At 40.8% G+C, this 17,366-nt stretch overlaps 1 protein-coding gene across 1 annotated transcript in view; it reads left to right on the top strand.

Moving 5' to 3' along the window:
- The window catches only part of LOC110985382 (ADP-ribosyl cyclase/cyclic ADP-ribose hydrolase-like), a 22,840-nt gene extending 5,474 nt beyond the window's left edge, over positions 1 to 17,366 (top strand). Inside the window, exons 3-8 of the mRNA XM_022246364.2 lie at positions 4,291 to 4,423; positions 6,088 to 6,321; positions 6,920 to 6,996; positions 7,232 to 7,324; positions 8,348 to 8,434; positions 8,872 to 17,366. Coding sequence (XP_022102056.2) covers positions 4,291 to 4,423; positions 6,088 to 6,321; positions 6,920 to 6,996; positions 7,232 to 7,324; positions 8,348 to 8,434; positions 8,872 to 9,004 — 757 coding nt within the window. The 3' untranslated portion in view covers positions 9,005 to 17,366. The remainder of the gene's footprint in view (positions 1 to 4,290; positions 4,424 to 6,087; positions 6,322 to 6,919; positions 6,997 to 7,231; positions 7,325 to 8,347; positions 8,435 to 8,871) is intronic.

The following is a 17,366-nucleotide window of genomic DNA, read 5'->3' as shown; positions in this document are numbered from 1 at the left end:
CTGCGTGTTCAAGGACTGACCATGGTGTTTAGCTGCATAGTCGAAGACGATTCGCATCTGCCCTTGTTTACCTGAATCGAGTACCGGGTGATGTGGTAGATACCATATGGCCGTATCTGTCACGCAATCATCTCCTAGTGCCTCAGCATATCCATTATCAACCAGGTTTTTCATGCCTTCTATGTAGCGTGACTTCAACTCATGATCCCTCTCTAGACGTCTGCCCAATGAAGTCAGGCGTTGCTCTGCGACCATTCGATTGTCAGCAAGCCTTGGCGGGTTGTTCTTGAACGGTATTGGCAGTTCATAATGGCCATCTTTCATGCAAACGGTGCTCTCCCACAATGTAATTGCTCTCTTGTCTTGGACTGACATGCCCTTGTCGTCGTCATACAGTGACTCAGCAGCATCCAATTTCCAGAATCTCTGCAGCTGTTGCTCAAGAGCATTATCAACTGCCACATAGCTTGACGTTACCGCAGGCCTCATGGACATTCCCAACGGCCCATTTAAGGACCATCCAAGTCGAGTTCTGGTAGCATACGGTGCCTTTGTTTCACCACTTCTCACTTCCAATGGAAGGAGTGCCTCTGGCGAGTCTTGACCAATCAAGAGGTGTACCTTGCCCTTCTCAACCTGGGGGATGCTGATGTCTCGCAGATGTGGCCATTTCGTGATGTCTTCTGGCTCAGCAATGTTGTCGTCATTAATCGGAAGTGAGTGTCGTGTATAAACCTTATCAAGTTTAACTGCCGCTTGTTGGTCAAAACTGTTCACCACCAAGCTGACGACGGTTGTTTCAGTCTTGACCTTTGCCTTTGTCATTGTCGTTAGGGTCAAGGATTCCCTTTTACCCTTGATGCTCAGTCGACATGCAAGCTCCTCCGTACAGAAACTGCTTGTTGAACCATTGTCAAGAAGAGCATAAGTGTCAATGCTACAATCGCCATCTACTGCACTGACCTTCACTGCAATGATAGGTAGGGCGACTCTGTACACCCCGACCCCTGTGACGCAAGATGTGCCATGATCCGTCTCAGTGAAGCTACTTTGCGCTGTTGCCTCCGGCCCAGCTGGTCTATCATCTTCAACACCAGATGACGGTGTCTGCTTTAATGGATGCAAGAACTTTGTGTGTCTTTTACCGCACCCTGCAACAGAACAAACTCTATGCAAACTACATGCACTTGAAACATGACCTGGCATTAAACAATTGTAACACAATCTTTCAGCGTTGGCAAAGTTAAACCGCTCTTGTGGGGGTTTTACCCTTGAATTCAGAACAACCAAACAGTGTATGGTTACCCTTACACATCACACATGTTACATGTACATGTTCATTCATCTTGCTAATGGTTGACAATGCATAGCTAGTTTTGTCTGGTCTGGTTACTCTAGGTCTCATCTCTGGTTTGTGTGGCTTATATGTACTTGCATGCAAATTACTATATACAGGATCATTGGCCTCCTGGGCCGCATCTTCAACAAACTCAACCAAATCAGCAATCTTAGGACACTTGTCACTCTTCCGAAGCCCCCTTACAAGTTTTATCCATCGATTACGTAAATAACCGGGCAGCTTCTCTACAAGTTTTACCATTACACCTTGGGTTCTTATTTCCTGAATATATCCCATTGTGTCCAATGTTTCCTTACAAACTTTGAGGTCATCAGCATACTCTCTTAGCCCTACTTTATCATGGGAAGCCAAGGGTACACCTTTGGTTACCTTATTTACCCATGCCTCAGCTATGACATAATCACTGCCGAAGCGTTCTTTGAGAAGTGCCTTGGCCCTCTTGTAACCAACACTTGGCGCCATTATGGCACAACACTCTAAGATCTTTCTTGCCTTTCCAGTACAGTATTTCAGAAGCCTTACTAGCTTGGCACTGTCGTCAATATCTGCAATGTCTACACTGTTCTCGAATGCACGCAGAAAGGTCCAGTATTGCAGTGGGTTGCCGTCGAAGGTTGGCAACTCTGCTCTCGGAAGTTGCATCGTTGCCAGCATGCATCGCTGCTGTTGTTGTCCCGTTTTTACCAATTCCATCAGCGAGGCTTCCTTTTCTGGGTTGACATCATCCATAGGGGCTGTCTTGAGCTTGTCTGCGGAGGGCTCTCCATTCTTCGGTGTCGTAATTGACAGACTATCCACAGGGGAGTAACCTGGCTCCTTCCGGGGTGTCTGCTCATCCCCTGCTTCATGCAAACTGTCCTTCTGTGACTCCTACTTGTCACTCAGTACTGGTGATGGTGTCAAACTTGGGGGTGTCGTCTGAAGACTGTCCCCATCGATGGCGTAAACTATTTCTTCCGCCTTTGCCATGTCCATCTTGGTCTTGATTGCGAGCTCTTGCTTTCTTTGACGCAGTTTCAACTCTTCGAGCTCTATCGCCTGCATCTCTCGTAAGCATGCTGCCTCTGCCTCAAGCACTGCCATCTTGGCAACAAGCTTTCTCCTGGTTCTACCCAGTGACGACTTCGTTGTGCTTGTCGTTGACGTTATCTGACTGGAAGAGTCCTTTGGGCGTACTGACTCCTCCTTCCTTTCATCATCTCCTGGTAACAGGCCACCATCATGGTGGTTGACACTCTGTGACGCTATCTGACTGGAAGAGTCCTCTGGATGTACTGACTCCTCCTGCCTTTCATCATCTCCTGGTAACGGGCCACCATCATGGTCTTGGTGCTTGGCGCTCTGCTCACCTCCACTAACTACGCTCATGTTGTCGGTGTACAGGTATCCTCATAGATCCCAGTCATTAAACTCATGTGACGGGTGTGACGGATGTGACGGTTAACAAATATATCCACTTGACAAGCTTGTTATGATCAGGCGAACATTAACAGCACAAAGAGCACGGTTTAATGTGTCCAAAACAAATATGCAAAAATTGACTTTAAACAGTTGGAAATTATAAGTATAAATCAACAACAATTTTGTTAAGCAATCATAACTAATCACACAGTATCTGGCAATTAACAGGATCGATGACATTAACCTGGATCCACATATACATTTTACACTGCACGCAATAAACCTAAAGTGACATGTAATCGACCCCGATACACATTGTAAATTGTCCCAATTATGTTACTTGTGCATGTGTTTTTTCCCAAAATAAATGCCTTAAACATATCCCACAACCCAAAGAATGTCTTTAATAACCAAATAAAGGAATTACAAATGACAAGTTATGCATATTTCACTTACGACTTTGGGATGACGTGGTAACGAAACACGAAATATGGCGACTGCAAAGCGTGACCGGGAAGTTCTAGATTACAGTACAATTGTAACAGCGCCCTCTATCATTGAAATATAACAAACAATAAATTTACCTATAAAGGAGCATTCTGACTTAACAATTTGGCACTCCGCCCTCACATGTGCCCAGACCAAGCATATTGAGAGGGTTCCAAAGCGGGTTTTGCGTTTAATTTTAGGATTGCATTACAAATCTTATGCTGAGCGTGACTCAACTTGAAACACTGTGTGACAGAAGGACCACTCTTTGTCACAAATTCGCTTGTCAAGTCCTCCACGTTTTGTCATTGGTTACTGTCAAATAATGCAACAACTTTGAGACTAAGAAATCCTAATCCATCATTTAAACAAATGTTTGCAGAACTGAGCGGTAAAGAATAAGTCCTATTCCTTCCTTTATTAAGCTCTTAGATAATAGTGACAGTAATGACAATACAAACGAACACTGATCCCATCTGTCAGTGCGCGACGTTGTTCAGATCGGTATACCATCCAAACCCTGCATCGTTTCAGGGGTGATTCTTCGATTTGTCTGTTTATACCACCGGTATTGTGTTGGGAGCTCCCACCCATTCGTCATCTAGATGTTGTAATGATTGCCTACAATCTCTGACTGAAATATCTGTAAACACAATAAATTGCCAAGAACGTTACAGTTATTCATCCCTGATCGTAATTGTTCGACGACTATACATACACGCCTGGGTTTCACAGAAAACCGAAGATTGCTACATTTTAAAAAAAATGTCAGCAATTTTTTCTACTCAGAAATTTGAAATAGGAAAGAGTATTGACATTTCCACGATGAAATGAAAATTTATCAAGGTAGCCTACAACAAACTTACGAGAGGTGTTGTGATAACACGCAGAAGAGAGGAAATCGTACGCTGCCCTGCCTGGTGCTCTTCACAACTGCACCGGTTTCTTTCTGAACCGAAGCCAAGACTTGATACTGCAGAAAAAAAGATCTTCATTTCCACAGGTTCTGATAGTCTGCTTGTCATCTCTTTGTCTATCAGCCAGGTCGACTGTGACAACACTGCCTGGCCAGCCTTCGTGAAAGCATTCGCCTACAAGGACCCCTGCAATACGCCCGATGACGCTTTCCGCGACTTCATCCTCGCAATGACAGTCAACCTACCTATGGATGGCGTGAGTGGCCAATAAATCATTATACGCTTCACTGTCACTCGACTGCGTTGAGAAGGGACACATGAGGGCGTATTATGTAAAATTAGGGTATAACACGAATGCGGTCCTCGCTCCGCTGATCTCCGTTATGGACACTACTATAGATACGCTTTACTCCTATCAAAGATGTGAATTCTTCTTAACGACGATAAAAATGACAATGAAAAAGCAATATCCAGAGGTTTTCCAGACGTTGCAAAGGTTGCAATCCACTGAATTGGTAATATCTGCATATCTGCGCGAACTCTCTCTGATCTGCCGGGGTTATTTTTAACAGTAAGGGGTGCCAAAATTGAGACCGAAGAAGAACCTTTTCTATAAATGAAGCAATTGCTTCTAGCATGGAGCGTGTCTTTCACAAAACCTCCAACTTCGGGGCCTATTTTGTACAGAAGCGGGAGACCTGAGTCCGGGATTTGAGTATTTGGAGTATTGGGAGGAGGGCAGGATAAAAAAGACGTTGCTGACATGTCTGAAATTGGAAAGAAAATTGTCCCAGCGACCATAATCTTGAATTTCCAGTTGGACACGCAAGGTTAAGCTCTTCCTACTCATCACCAAAGGGCGGTATTTTTCTACAATTTCGGAAAATATTTTGGTCGAGTTCGGGCGGCCTGTTCTTGGCACGGGTCTCTTGTTCTCGCGCTGGAACGGCGGGAACACGACTCAAGGACACTTTTCCCGGAACAGGATCACACACCACCTCTGCGTCAGGGATTTACAGGAACACAAGGAAAAACTCGTGAGATTTTGATTTTTGAACAGCCGCAAAAAATAGCGAGATGGCTTTAAAACAAAGCCAGAGACAGTGGAAAGTTTTTGCAAAATTAATAATACTTATTTTCCACAACATAGGAAGAATGTTCCTTTTTAAATAGAAAAGAATTCAGCCCAGCTACCTAAAATTTACTCTGGAAGAACGTACATGGATGCCGCCATGTTGCATGCAACAACCAGCGATAACCGGTGTTACGTTCCTGGCATTCGATCAAACGGCCGGCGCCGACTCGCAAACAACAAATCGAGCTGTGAACATACGAGAACAAGCCGCCCGAACTCAGCCTAAGTACCGTGCAAACCCCAAAAGGCGGACACCACCAAAGACTATTGTGGCGCTGTTTAAATGTTAATTTGAAATTGAAATGTTGGTTGGTGCTCTTTTTCGGACCTTTGGGTGGCAATGGTTAGAATGTAATTGTACACAAGCTGCCTATAATTATGTCAAAGTGTGCGTGTCGGATGCTTCCAAAGTAAGTCCTTGGGAAGCATTCAAGTAACACAAACCTGCTTGCCGTATGTGTAAGATGCAAAAAGCCCCGTGCATTGCATTCACACATGAACTAATAAAAAGCACTCGTGTTTGTTTGTATCACCAGTATGACACGTAGTACTCGGCAGCAATCTGGGCGATGTGTTCTTACCTTGTACTCATTGTTTCCTTCACTGATTGCGCGTAAAAGCAATCAGGACCGATGGTTTTTGTGCGCTGAGACCATTTGTATTGTCTGATACTTGAATAGGCTTGGAACTCAATTTCCTTTCAATAATAAATAGGCTATGCTCGTTCTTATTTTTTACCCTCTAATCTCAAGACTTTTTTGCTTTCTTTTTCTCAATTAACTTAGACCATCTTCTGGTCTGGAACCAAGTATCTTGCCATGATGTACTCGATGCTCTCCGGTGGCACCATGTTTTCCTTAGAAACGACCTTCCTCGGGTACACTGTCGACGGGCTCACGTGGTGCGGGGCGACTACAGGAGGCCAGCAAGGGATCAACTACCACCACTGCCCGCCATTTGCTGACCCAAGTTGCGAGAGTTCGGTCTCAAAGGTTTTCTGGGGCGCAGCTTCCATGGCAGTAAGTGCTGTGGGTTAGTAGGTGGGGGGGGGAGGCATCATAAATTGGCCAGCAGCACAAGCCAGCATTTTGTGGGAAAGGTTTCTACTCTATGTAATATTTTTTTATTTGGGTCAATATTGCTCTTTTTTAGAAAGGAGATCTGAAATGCTGAAGATCGTGGACTACTCTTTACGCCTGACTGGTATTATTTTATCTTGGCTAATCCGCTCCAAGAGGAAAAAAGAGGGCGTTTTTTGGGGGGGTTCTCACCACAGACATAAATAACCCATATCTATGGTACTCACCACTCACTGCATAGGCGCGCCATGAGGCGGGCAAGTATATGCGCGTTTGACGCCGAGCACGCTGAGTAAGCAAAACTTTTATTTCGGCATATGTGTTCTTTGCGTATACGCAGAACGCGTGCAAGAACCCTGTCTTTCTTTCACCGATTGGGGGTGCACTTCAGCTTGGGGCGGATGATTTCGGATAAATGTTTCATAAATGTTATTGTTTGTTGTGCACGTATTTGCATCTGTTTTTGTGACATGCATGTGCCTTTGGCAGGGTCGTTTGTTTTAAACTATGTAATGCCCAATGTTGTTTTTATTGTCAGTTCGCCAAGCAAGCACGAGGAAGGGTCACCGTCCTCTTAAACGGAAGCGACCCAGGTGGGGCCTTCCGGAACAACAGGTGTGTGTAGGGCTACAAATGATACTTGTGTGATGAATTTCAGATTATTAACACAAACAGTTTTTAGTTTACAACGAGACAAACTGAAACACCTTATTTGAATATAAATGTACATAAAGCCAAGAAACAAGTAACAGTGGAAAAATGAGAAATTGCTCAGCAAAGTCTTACAAAATATTTCCAGTTTTAGAGATGTTAATGTGCTCGGTGGATATTACTTTCCATTGTACTGCAGCTTTTTTGCCACCATAGAACTTCCCAACTTGAAAACCTCTGCGGTAGATCTAGTCAACATTATCGTTGTACATGATCTGGACGGGCAGGTTGTGTAAGTGCTGTTGACATACGTTTGTACAGTAATCATCCTAAAAACTACTTTCTGATTGGTTACCACTTCTGGGGCTGTATGGCACGACTCTATGCTACTGCCTGTAGTTACTATACTACCGTACAGTCGGATGCATGTTCAAGCCTCAGCCAAGTAATTCAGACCCAGGCTGATACTTTCTGGGATATAGGGCGCTCTGTTGCAAGCTAAGACCGCTGCACTGTAGCCAAACGCTTTAATATCTACGTCAGTGGTGTCAGTTTATCGTCTTTTGATTGGATCCCATACATGTACATTTGCTGCAGCGAGCAAGCACGTGCTAACGCTGTGCTTCGGTGCGCACGAGATGAGCAAAGGCATGGGCGTAAATCCCGAGGCGGAAGGGGGGGGGACATATTCCCCAAGGTGGAGAATGGGCTATTGAATCATCCCCCACTCTGTTTTGAGGTGAGATAAAATTAAACGGATTGTGAAGAATTTTTCAGACTTTCAACGACTAAAATGCATTCAACATCTCTCAAAAAAGGGCAACCAATTTTAGAAAGCCGTAAATGAATACATATTACAGCTGTTCATCAATTTTATGAGAATCGACCTATATATAGAGTTATACTGTGTCGAACCCCCCCCCCCACTGTTCAAATTTTCAGGGCCAGGCAAGTCATCCCCCACCTTTCCCCACCCCCAATTTCCGGCGCAAATTTACGTCACTGAGCAAAGGGGACGACTACCAAGGCACTTTGGGATATTGAAGTTACCATTTCACACACAGAACCCAAAGCGTTGAGATGAGCTTTAATGGTGAGGGCCTGCCTCCAGAAATTATTTAGAATCTAGTTATTCTTTCGCCTATTTTTTCTATTGGTCACTTACAGATTTCAATAGATGATGATACTCCTTGTACTAATTAAATGGTTTCGGAGGAGAAACGCAAGGAAAGATGTGAATTAAAGTAATTTAAAAATAACTCACTGTAATGATCTAAAAAGTAATGGAAGAAAACTAATTTGTTGACATTCTTAGAGATACCTGTGATACTGGGACAGTGAAGACGCTAAAGAACCGCATTGCCCATCGAGGATTAAAATGGACTTGCCAGGACGACCCGAGGTAAATCGTCTTTAAAACAAAATGACATTGACCAAACCAATTCATAAGCCTAAATACGGTAAAAAAAAAAACCACCAGCCAATCAATATAACGAAGCAGTGTTCTTTAAACGCACTTATTTTCTGTTTCTTTATATGGTTGCTGTTCTGTATTGATTTTTACTTTCTTACACTGTCAAAAGACAGACATGGCTTGGAGCATTTAAGCCTGTATCCAGATGATTTTCAAAAGATATATCATGCATTGGACATCGATAACAACAGTTTAGATTGTAGCGACTTATAAGCAAGCATATACATGTACCATTAAGTGGGAAGGATCTCTTATTTTGGTGTTGAAGTTCCATCATCAGGAAACGTATACATATATCGTTGATACATCGTTTCATTTAGGATGTTATTGATTTAAATAACAGGAGGGTGTGGGATCTTTCACAGGTTGGCTAGACTCATCCTATGCACTGAGAATCTGGACAACGAGAAATGTAGTCTGGCATCCAAAACCCACTTGGGTTGGTACCTCATCGTCTTCGCTTTTGCTACTGTGCTTTGGACAATCGAGTTTGGCTAGATTCAGGCTTGCCATGCGACGTATTCATCTCTACAGGACAAAGACAATGCTAAAACGATAAGAAATAGGTAAAGTGAACTGTGGGTACTATTGCAAATTAAGTGAACCTGTACGGCTTAGAACAGAAAAGGAGAGAGTCTATAAAAGACAGCATGATTTTTTTTATTACACAAGTGTCTGGCGATACACCATATAACTTCCTATTGGGAAAAGTTTTTTTGGTCATTTTTCACAGGAGACTGGTCTTCGTGTCTCATGGAAGATTCCCTGTTGAAATGGCAGACTGTACTTCATATTTGAAAGCTAAGGTCCTCTAAAGCCACGATTAGCTTTTATTCTATTCGGGTCTATTTTATGTAGCGTCTTGTGTTACAAAAATTTCACCTCTTAATAATTTCATACTGAACTTCTGCTTTATTCAAGGAGAGGCCTGGTTGGACATTGTAAAGAAATATAAAGTTTGCTTCACCTATTTTTATTGTGATTTGCTCACATCCAAAATCAGAAGGGAAATCCAGCAGAAATGCAAACATCGTGGATTTCAAATGGGCATCAGTACAGGAAGATGTTCAATATACAATACATTCGTGTTTTTTCTCGATAAATATTTGCATTTTCAAAGGAGAGCGATATATATGCTTTGTAATTTAAGAAACAGATGGGCGAGGCGATTTACAGTTTTCCTCATGTGACTTCCAGAATTTGTCGAAAATGGGCTTATCGTCTAAAAATAATTATCAAATAATATTCATGCATAAATTGTTCGCGTCGTAAAACGCTCGCCTAATCTCCAGCCTTATTTGCTAAACACAAATTGGGAAAACATATGTTTCTGTGGCGTTGCAGCCTTTGATACATTTGATAAAATATTATGATCTTTGCCAGTAGAACCAAGGAGAAGTGGCGGCATTCGGCGTGCACGTTGCTTAAATGCCTAAGAACACAGGCACCTATGGTAATATACCTGGCGGCACACTGATCATAATTGAATTTGGGGTTTGCTTTCACCAAAAAGTGCATCCGATCAGGTAGAAATATCGGTCAAGTTGAAATTAAACATTTGAATTGAAATTAAAAACTAACATACAGCAGTGATACTTAATTATGTACAGCATCAATACAACTCGCTTAAAAATACACATGCAGTAAAACAATATAGAGAGAATGAGGGGAACAATACTAAATTTCACAACGAACTCTTTGCAAAAAGGGGACACCGCACGCAGCGAATTAAGTTAAAAACTCAAATGCTATGCTCCTCGTTTTCTTCTTTTGACAAGTTGAAAATAGTATAGATGTGTACAAAAAATACTCTGACTGATGGAAATAGAAATGAAAACCTATGCTGTCAATGTGAAGTTCATTCAAGAAGTACAGTTGCTTCGCCACACTCTTGCAGTCGAAGTTATGCCCCAGGGAATGAGGGTATCCCCTGGGATTTACGCCCTTGGGAAAAACTTTATAAATTTCATGTTACGTGGGGGTGGGCTACATCCCTTTATCTTCTTGTAGTGAGGAGAAACAGGCGGATTTAAGGGTTATAAAACAATACTCACAACAAGCACCAAAATATATGCAAAAGTACTGGAAAAGGTAAAAAAATGACAAAACCCCGCTTAAAGGTGAAGGGTTGTTATGATGATTAGCGCCTCCAAGTATCATGTGGTTATCCACGAATCCCAAGCTTTCGAATTTGCACAGCCAGGCCATTCACCCTCCGTATCGTGTCGCAATATGTGGGAAAAGATTTACTCCACATCCCCCGCTGAAAAAATTAACCCCTCCCCCAAATGGTTCTGGATCCTCCTATGAAGGAGCGGTGCTAAGAGCCGGGTTTAGGGGGATGAAAATTCGCTTGGTTTTGCAAGTAGCCGATCAATGTGAGAGACTGTTCATATCAGTCTGTAAGTGGCGTTGTCTAAGTCAAATCTAATTATTCCGGAAAATCAAAGGCATCATCAACAAAATGCAGTTGGAATCAACCTAGTTGGGAATGTCATTTTACAACCTTACTTATTAACCCCATCAAATAATAAATCTACTTTATCATAATCAATGGGACTAGATAACAACCCATATACACATTGCAGTGGCCAGAAAAGATCTTACTGTAATGATTTCGCCAGAATATTACCAAAAACTGTAAAATTGTAGAATTAGCTTCTTGGTTCAGCATTGCATTATGTGATTGTTGTTCACTTTTTGTCAGTCACTGGTGTCATGTCAACGTTGTAGACCGGCCCTAGAGATAGGCTTTTGATCAATAGAAATGGGTAAACTGTCGAAGGTCTTTACGAATATATTAAAAATATTACCCGTGTCTCCACCCGCTCTCTCTCTCTTTATACTAGCCATGGTAAACACGATATTCTTACACGTCAGTTTATTGCCAATGAAGTGTTTGTGCATTTACATTAAAAAAGAGCAAAATTCACTCATGCATTTGATAACTGTTGCCGAACGTTTTCATGACACGTGAACAAGAAATAAAGTAATGTTGCTTAGAATGCCGTGAATGAGGTGGTTGTCAACTTGATACTGCGAGAACCTGAAGTCAAAATGGAACGAATAGTCTGGGCCATCAAAGTCATCTTTTAACCTTTTGTTTGTCCATTTAATTTATTGATTTCATTTTGAGGGATTCAAATGGTCACTTTGTATGGTATATGTGAAGGAAGGATTTGTCCCTCAAGGCTTGTGAAAACAGACTTGAGATCAGATCAGTGTCTTAATCTAACTATTGGATAATTTTCACGCTTGCCTTTTTATATATCTAACTCTAACTTATATTTCATCATTCCTTGGGAAAAGATGACATATTTTAAATTTGTTCTGGTTGCAAATTGTACTTATGTCTGCCAGTCAATTTTGGACCACCACACTGTATGGTAAATTAATACCGTAATCTGGATTTTTCATATACAGCTCTGGCTCTTTACGTATGTAGTGGCTCTTGTTTGAGTGAACGGTGGGCACAAAAAGGCCTCAGTGGAAAGTCGTATATGTCCTCTCAGGAGTTGATTGCAACCTCCTGTATTACTTGTCAATAATTTAGCGGTATCTTCTATTTTTCAGTTGGGAATATTAGCAATCATGTTAGAAGTTATTCGATCCCGTTACTGTTCTGTATTGATTTTTACTTTCTTACACTGTCAAAAGACAGACATGGCTTGGAGCATTTAAGCCTGTATCCAGATGATTTTCAAAAGATATATCATGCATTGTACATCGATAACAACAGTTTAGATTGTAGCGACTTATCAGCAAGCATATATATGTATCATTAAGTGGGAAGGATCTCTTATTTTGGTGTTGAAGATCCATCATCAGGAAACGTATACATATATTGTTGATACATCGTTGCTTTGTAATTTAAGAAACAGATGGGCGAGGCGATTTACAGTTTTCCTCATGTGACTTCCAGGATTTGTCGAAAATGGGCTTATCGTCTAAAAATAATTATCAAATAATATTCATGCATAAATTGTTCGCGTCGTAAAACGCTCGCCTAATCTCCAGCCTTATTTGCTAAACACAAATTGGGAAAATATATGTTTCTGTGGCGTTGCAGCCTTTGATACATTTGGTAAAATATTATGATCTTTGCCAGTAGAACCAAGGAGAAGTGGCGGCATTCGGCGTGCACGTTGCTTAAATGCCTAAGAACACAGGCACCTATGGTAATATACCTGGCGGCACACTGATCATAATTGAATTTGGGGTTTGCTTTCACCAAAAAGTGCATCCGATCAGGTACAAATATCGGTCAAATTGAAATTAAACATCTGAATTGAAATTAAAAACTAACATACAACAGTGATACTTAATTATGTACAGCATCAATACAACTCGCTTAAAAATACACATGCAGTAAAACAATATAGAGAGAATGAGGGGAACAATACTAAATTTCACAACGAACTCTTTGCAAAAAGGGGACACCGCACCCAGCGAATTAAGTTAAAAACTCAAATGCTATGCTCCTCGATTTCTTCTTTTGACAAGTTCAAAATAGTATAGATGTGTAAAAAAAATACTCTGACTGATGGAAATAGAAATGAAAACCTATACTGTCAATGTGAAGTTCATTCAAGAAGTACAGTTGCTTCGCCACACTCTTGCAGTCGAAGTTATGCCCCAGGGAATGAGGGTATCCCCTGGGATTTACGCCCTTGGGAAAAACTTTATAAATTTCATGTTACGTGGGGGTGGGCTACATCCCCTTATATTCTTGTAGTGAGGAGAAAAAGGCGGATTTAAGGGTTATAAAACAATACTCACAACAAGCACCAAAATATATGCAAAAGTACTGGAAAAGAGAGAAAAATGACAAAACCCCGCTTAAAGGTGAAGGGTTGTTATGATGATTAGCGCCTCCAAGTGTCATGTGGTTATCCACGAATCCGAAGCTTTCGAATTTGCACAGCCAGTATATTCACCCTCCGTATCGTGTCGCAATATGTGGAAAAGATTTACTCCACATCCCCCGCTGAAAAAAATTAACCCCTCCCCCAAATGGTTCTGGATCCTCCTATGAAGGAGCGGAGCTAAGAGCCGGGTTTAGGGGGATGAAAATTCGCTTGGTTTTGCAAGTAGCCGATCAATGTGAGAGACTGTTCATATCAGTCTGTAAGTGGCGTTGTCTAAGTCAAATCTAATTATTCCGGAAAATCAAAGGCATCATCAACAAAATGCAGTTGGAATCAACCTAGCTGGGAATGTCATTTTACAGCCTTACTTATTAACCCCATCAAATAATAAATCTACTTTATCATAATCAATGGGACTAGATAACAACCCATATACACATTGCAGTGGCCAGAAAAGATCTTACTGTAATGATTTCGCCAGAATATTACCAAAAACTGTAAAATTGTAGAATTAGCTTCTTGGTTCAGCATTGCATTATGTGATTGTTGTTCACTTTTTGTCAGTCACTGGTGTCATGTCAACGTTGTAGACCGGCCCTAGAGATAGGTTTTTGATCAATAGAAATGGGTAAGCTGTCGAAGGTCTTTACGAATATATTAAAAATATTACCCGTGTCTCCACCCGCTCTCTCTCTCTTTATACTAGCCATGGTAAACACGATATTCTTACACGTCAGTTTATTGCCAATGAAGTGTTTGTGCATTTACATTAAAAAAGAGCAAAATTCACTCATGCATTTGGGTACTGCTGCCGAACGTTTTCATGACACGTGAACAAGAAATAAAGTAATGTTGCTTAGAATGCCGTGAATGAGGTGGTTGTCAACTTGATACTGCGAGAACCTGAAGTCAAAATGGAACAAATAGTCTGGGCCATCATAGTCATCTTTTAACCTTTTGTTTGTCCATTTAATTTATTGATTTCATTTTGAGGGATTCAAATGGTCACTCTGTATGGTATTTGTGAAGGCAGGATTTTGTCCCTCAAGGCTTGTGAAAACAGACATGAGATCAGATCAGTGTCTTAATCTAACTATTGGATAATTTTCACGCTTGCCTTTTTATATATCTAACTCTAACTTATATTTCATCATTCCTTGGGAAAAGATGACATATTTTAAATTTGTTCTGGTTGCAAATTGTACTTATGTCTGCCAGTCAATTTTGGACCACCACACTGTATGGTAAATAAATACCGTAATCTGGATTTTTCATATACAGCTCTGGCTCTTTACGTATGTAGTGGCTCTTGTTTGAGTGAACTTTGGGCACAAAAAGGCCCCAGTGGAAAGTCGTATATGCCCTGTCAGGAGTTGATTGCAACCTCCTGTTGTACTTGTCAATAATTAAGCGGCATCTTCTATTTTTCTGTTGGGAATATTAGCAAACATGTTAGAAGTTATTCGATCCCGTTACTGTTCTGTATTGATTTCTACTTCCTTACACTGTCAAAAGACAGACATGGCTTGGAGTATTTAAGCCTGTATCGAGATGATTTTCAAAAGATATATCATGCATTGTACATCGATAACAACAGTTTAGATTGTAGCGACTTATCAGCAAGCATATACATGTATCATTAAGTGGGAAGGATCTCTTATTTTGGTGTTGAAGATCCATCATCAGGAAACGTATACATATATTGTTGATATATCGTTGCTTTGTAATTTAAGAAACAGATGGGCGAGGCGATTTACAGTTTTCCTCATGTGACTTCCAGGATTTGTCGAAAATGGGCTTATCGTCTAAAAATAATTATCAAATAATATTCATGCATAAATTGTTGGCGTCGTAAAACGCTCGCCTAATCTCCAGCCTTATTTGCTAAACACAAATTGGGAAAACATATGTTTCTGTGGCGTTGCAGCCTTTGATACATTTGGTCAAATATTATGATCTTTGCCAGTAGAACCAAGGAGAAGTGGCGGCATTCGGCGTGCACGTTGCTTAAATGCCTAAGAACACAGGCACCTATGGTAATATACCTGGCGGCACACTGATCATAATTGAATTTGGGGTTTGCTTTCACCAAAAAGTGCATCCGATCAGATACAAATATCGGTCAAATTGAAATTAAAAATTTGAATTGAAATTAAAAACTAACATACAACAGTGATACTTAATTATGTACAGCATCAATACAACTCGCTTAAAAATACACATGCAGTAAAACAATATAGAGAGAATGAGGGGAACAATACTAAATTTCACAACGAACTCTTTGCAAAAAGGGGACACCGCACGCAGCGAATTAAGTTAAAAACTCAAATGCTATGCTCCTCGATTTCTTCTTTTGACAAGTTCAAAATAGTATAGATGTGTAAAAAAATACTCTGACTGATGGAAATAGAAATGAAAACCTATATTGTCAATGTGAAGTTCATTCAAGAAGTACAGTTGCTTCGCCATACTCTTGCAGTCGAAGTTATGCCCCAGGGAATGAGGGTATCCCCTGGGATTTACGCCCTTGGGAAAAACTTTATAAATTTCATGTTACGTGGGGGTGGGCTACATCCCCTTATATTCTTGTAGTGAGGAGAAAAAGGCGGATTTAAGGGTTATAAAACAATACTCACAACAAGCACCAAAATATATGCAAAAGTACTGGAAAAGAGAGAAAAATGACAAAACCCCGCTTAAAGGTGAAGGGTTGTTATGATGATTAGCGCCTCCAAGTGTCATGTGGTTATCCACGAATCCGAAGCTTTCGAATTTGCACAGCCAGTATATTCACCCTCCGTATCGTGTCGCAATATGTGGAAAAGATTTACTCCACATCCCCCGCTGAAAAAAATTAACCCCTCCCCCAAATGGTTCTGGATCCTCCTATGAAGGAGCGGAGCTAAGAGCCGGGTTTAGGGGGATGAAAATTCGCTTGGTTTTGCAAGTAGCCGATCAATGTGAGAGACTGTTCATATCAGTCTGTAAGTGGCGTTGTCTAAGTCAAATTTAATTATTCCGGAAAATCAAAGGCATCATCAACAAAATGCAGTTGGAATCAACCTAGCTGGGAATGTCATTTTACAGCCTTACTTATTAACCCCATCAAATAATAAATCTACTTTATCATAATCAATGGGACTAGATAACAACCCATATACACATTGCAGTGGCCAGAAAAGATCTTACTGTAATGATTTCGCCAGAATATTACCAAAAACTGTAAAATTGTAGAATTAGCTTCTTGGTTCAGCATTGCATTATGTGATTGTTGTTCACTTTTTGTCAGTCACTGGTGTCATGTCAACGTTGTAGACCGGCCCTAGAGATAGGTTTTTGATCAATAGAAATGGGTAAGCTGTCGAAGGTCTTTACGAATATATTAAAAATATTACCCGTGTCTCCACCCGCTCTCTCTCTCTTTATACTAGCCATGGTAAACACGATATTCTTACACGTCAGTTTATTGCCAATTAAGTGTTTGTGCATTTACATTAAAAAAGAGCAAAATTCACTCATGCATTTGGGTACTGCTGCCGAACGTTTTCATGACACGTGAACAAGAAATAAAGTAATGTTGCTTAGAATGCCGTGAATGAGGTGGTTGTCAACTTGATACTGCGAGAACCTGAAGTCATAATGGAACAAATAGTCTGGGCCATCATAGTCATCTTTTAACCTTTTGTTTGTCCATTTAATTTATTGATTTCATTTTGAGGGATTCAAATGGTCACTCTGTATGGTATTTGTGAAGGCAGGATTTTGTCCCTCAAGGCTTGTGAAAACAGACATGAGATCAGATCAGTGTCTTAATCTAACTATTGGATAATTTTCACGCTTGCCTTTTTATATATCTAACTCTAACTTATATTTCATCATTCCTTGGGAAAAGATGACATATTTTAAATTTGTTCTGGTTGCAAATTGTACTTATGTCTGCCAGTCAATTTTGGACCACCACACTGTATGGTAAATAAATACCGTAATCTGGA

This window comes from Acanthaster planci, linkage group LG14 (assembly GCF_054643075.1).
Source record: "Acanthaster planci isolate LZ-2023a linkage group LG14, COTS_SCS, whole genome shotgun sequence".
Classification (NCBI taxonomy): Eukaryota; Metazoa; Echinodermata; class Asteroidea; order Valvatida; family Acanthasteridae; genus Acanthaster; species Acanthaster planci.
This window is presented reverse-complemented; position numbering and strand designations above follow the sequence as displayed.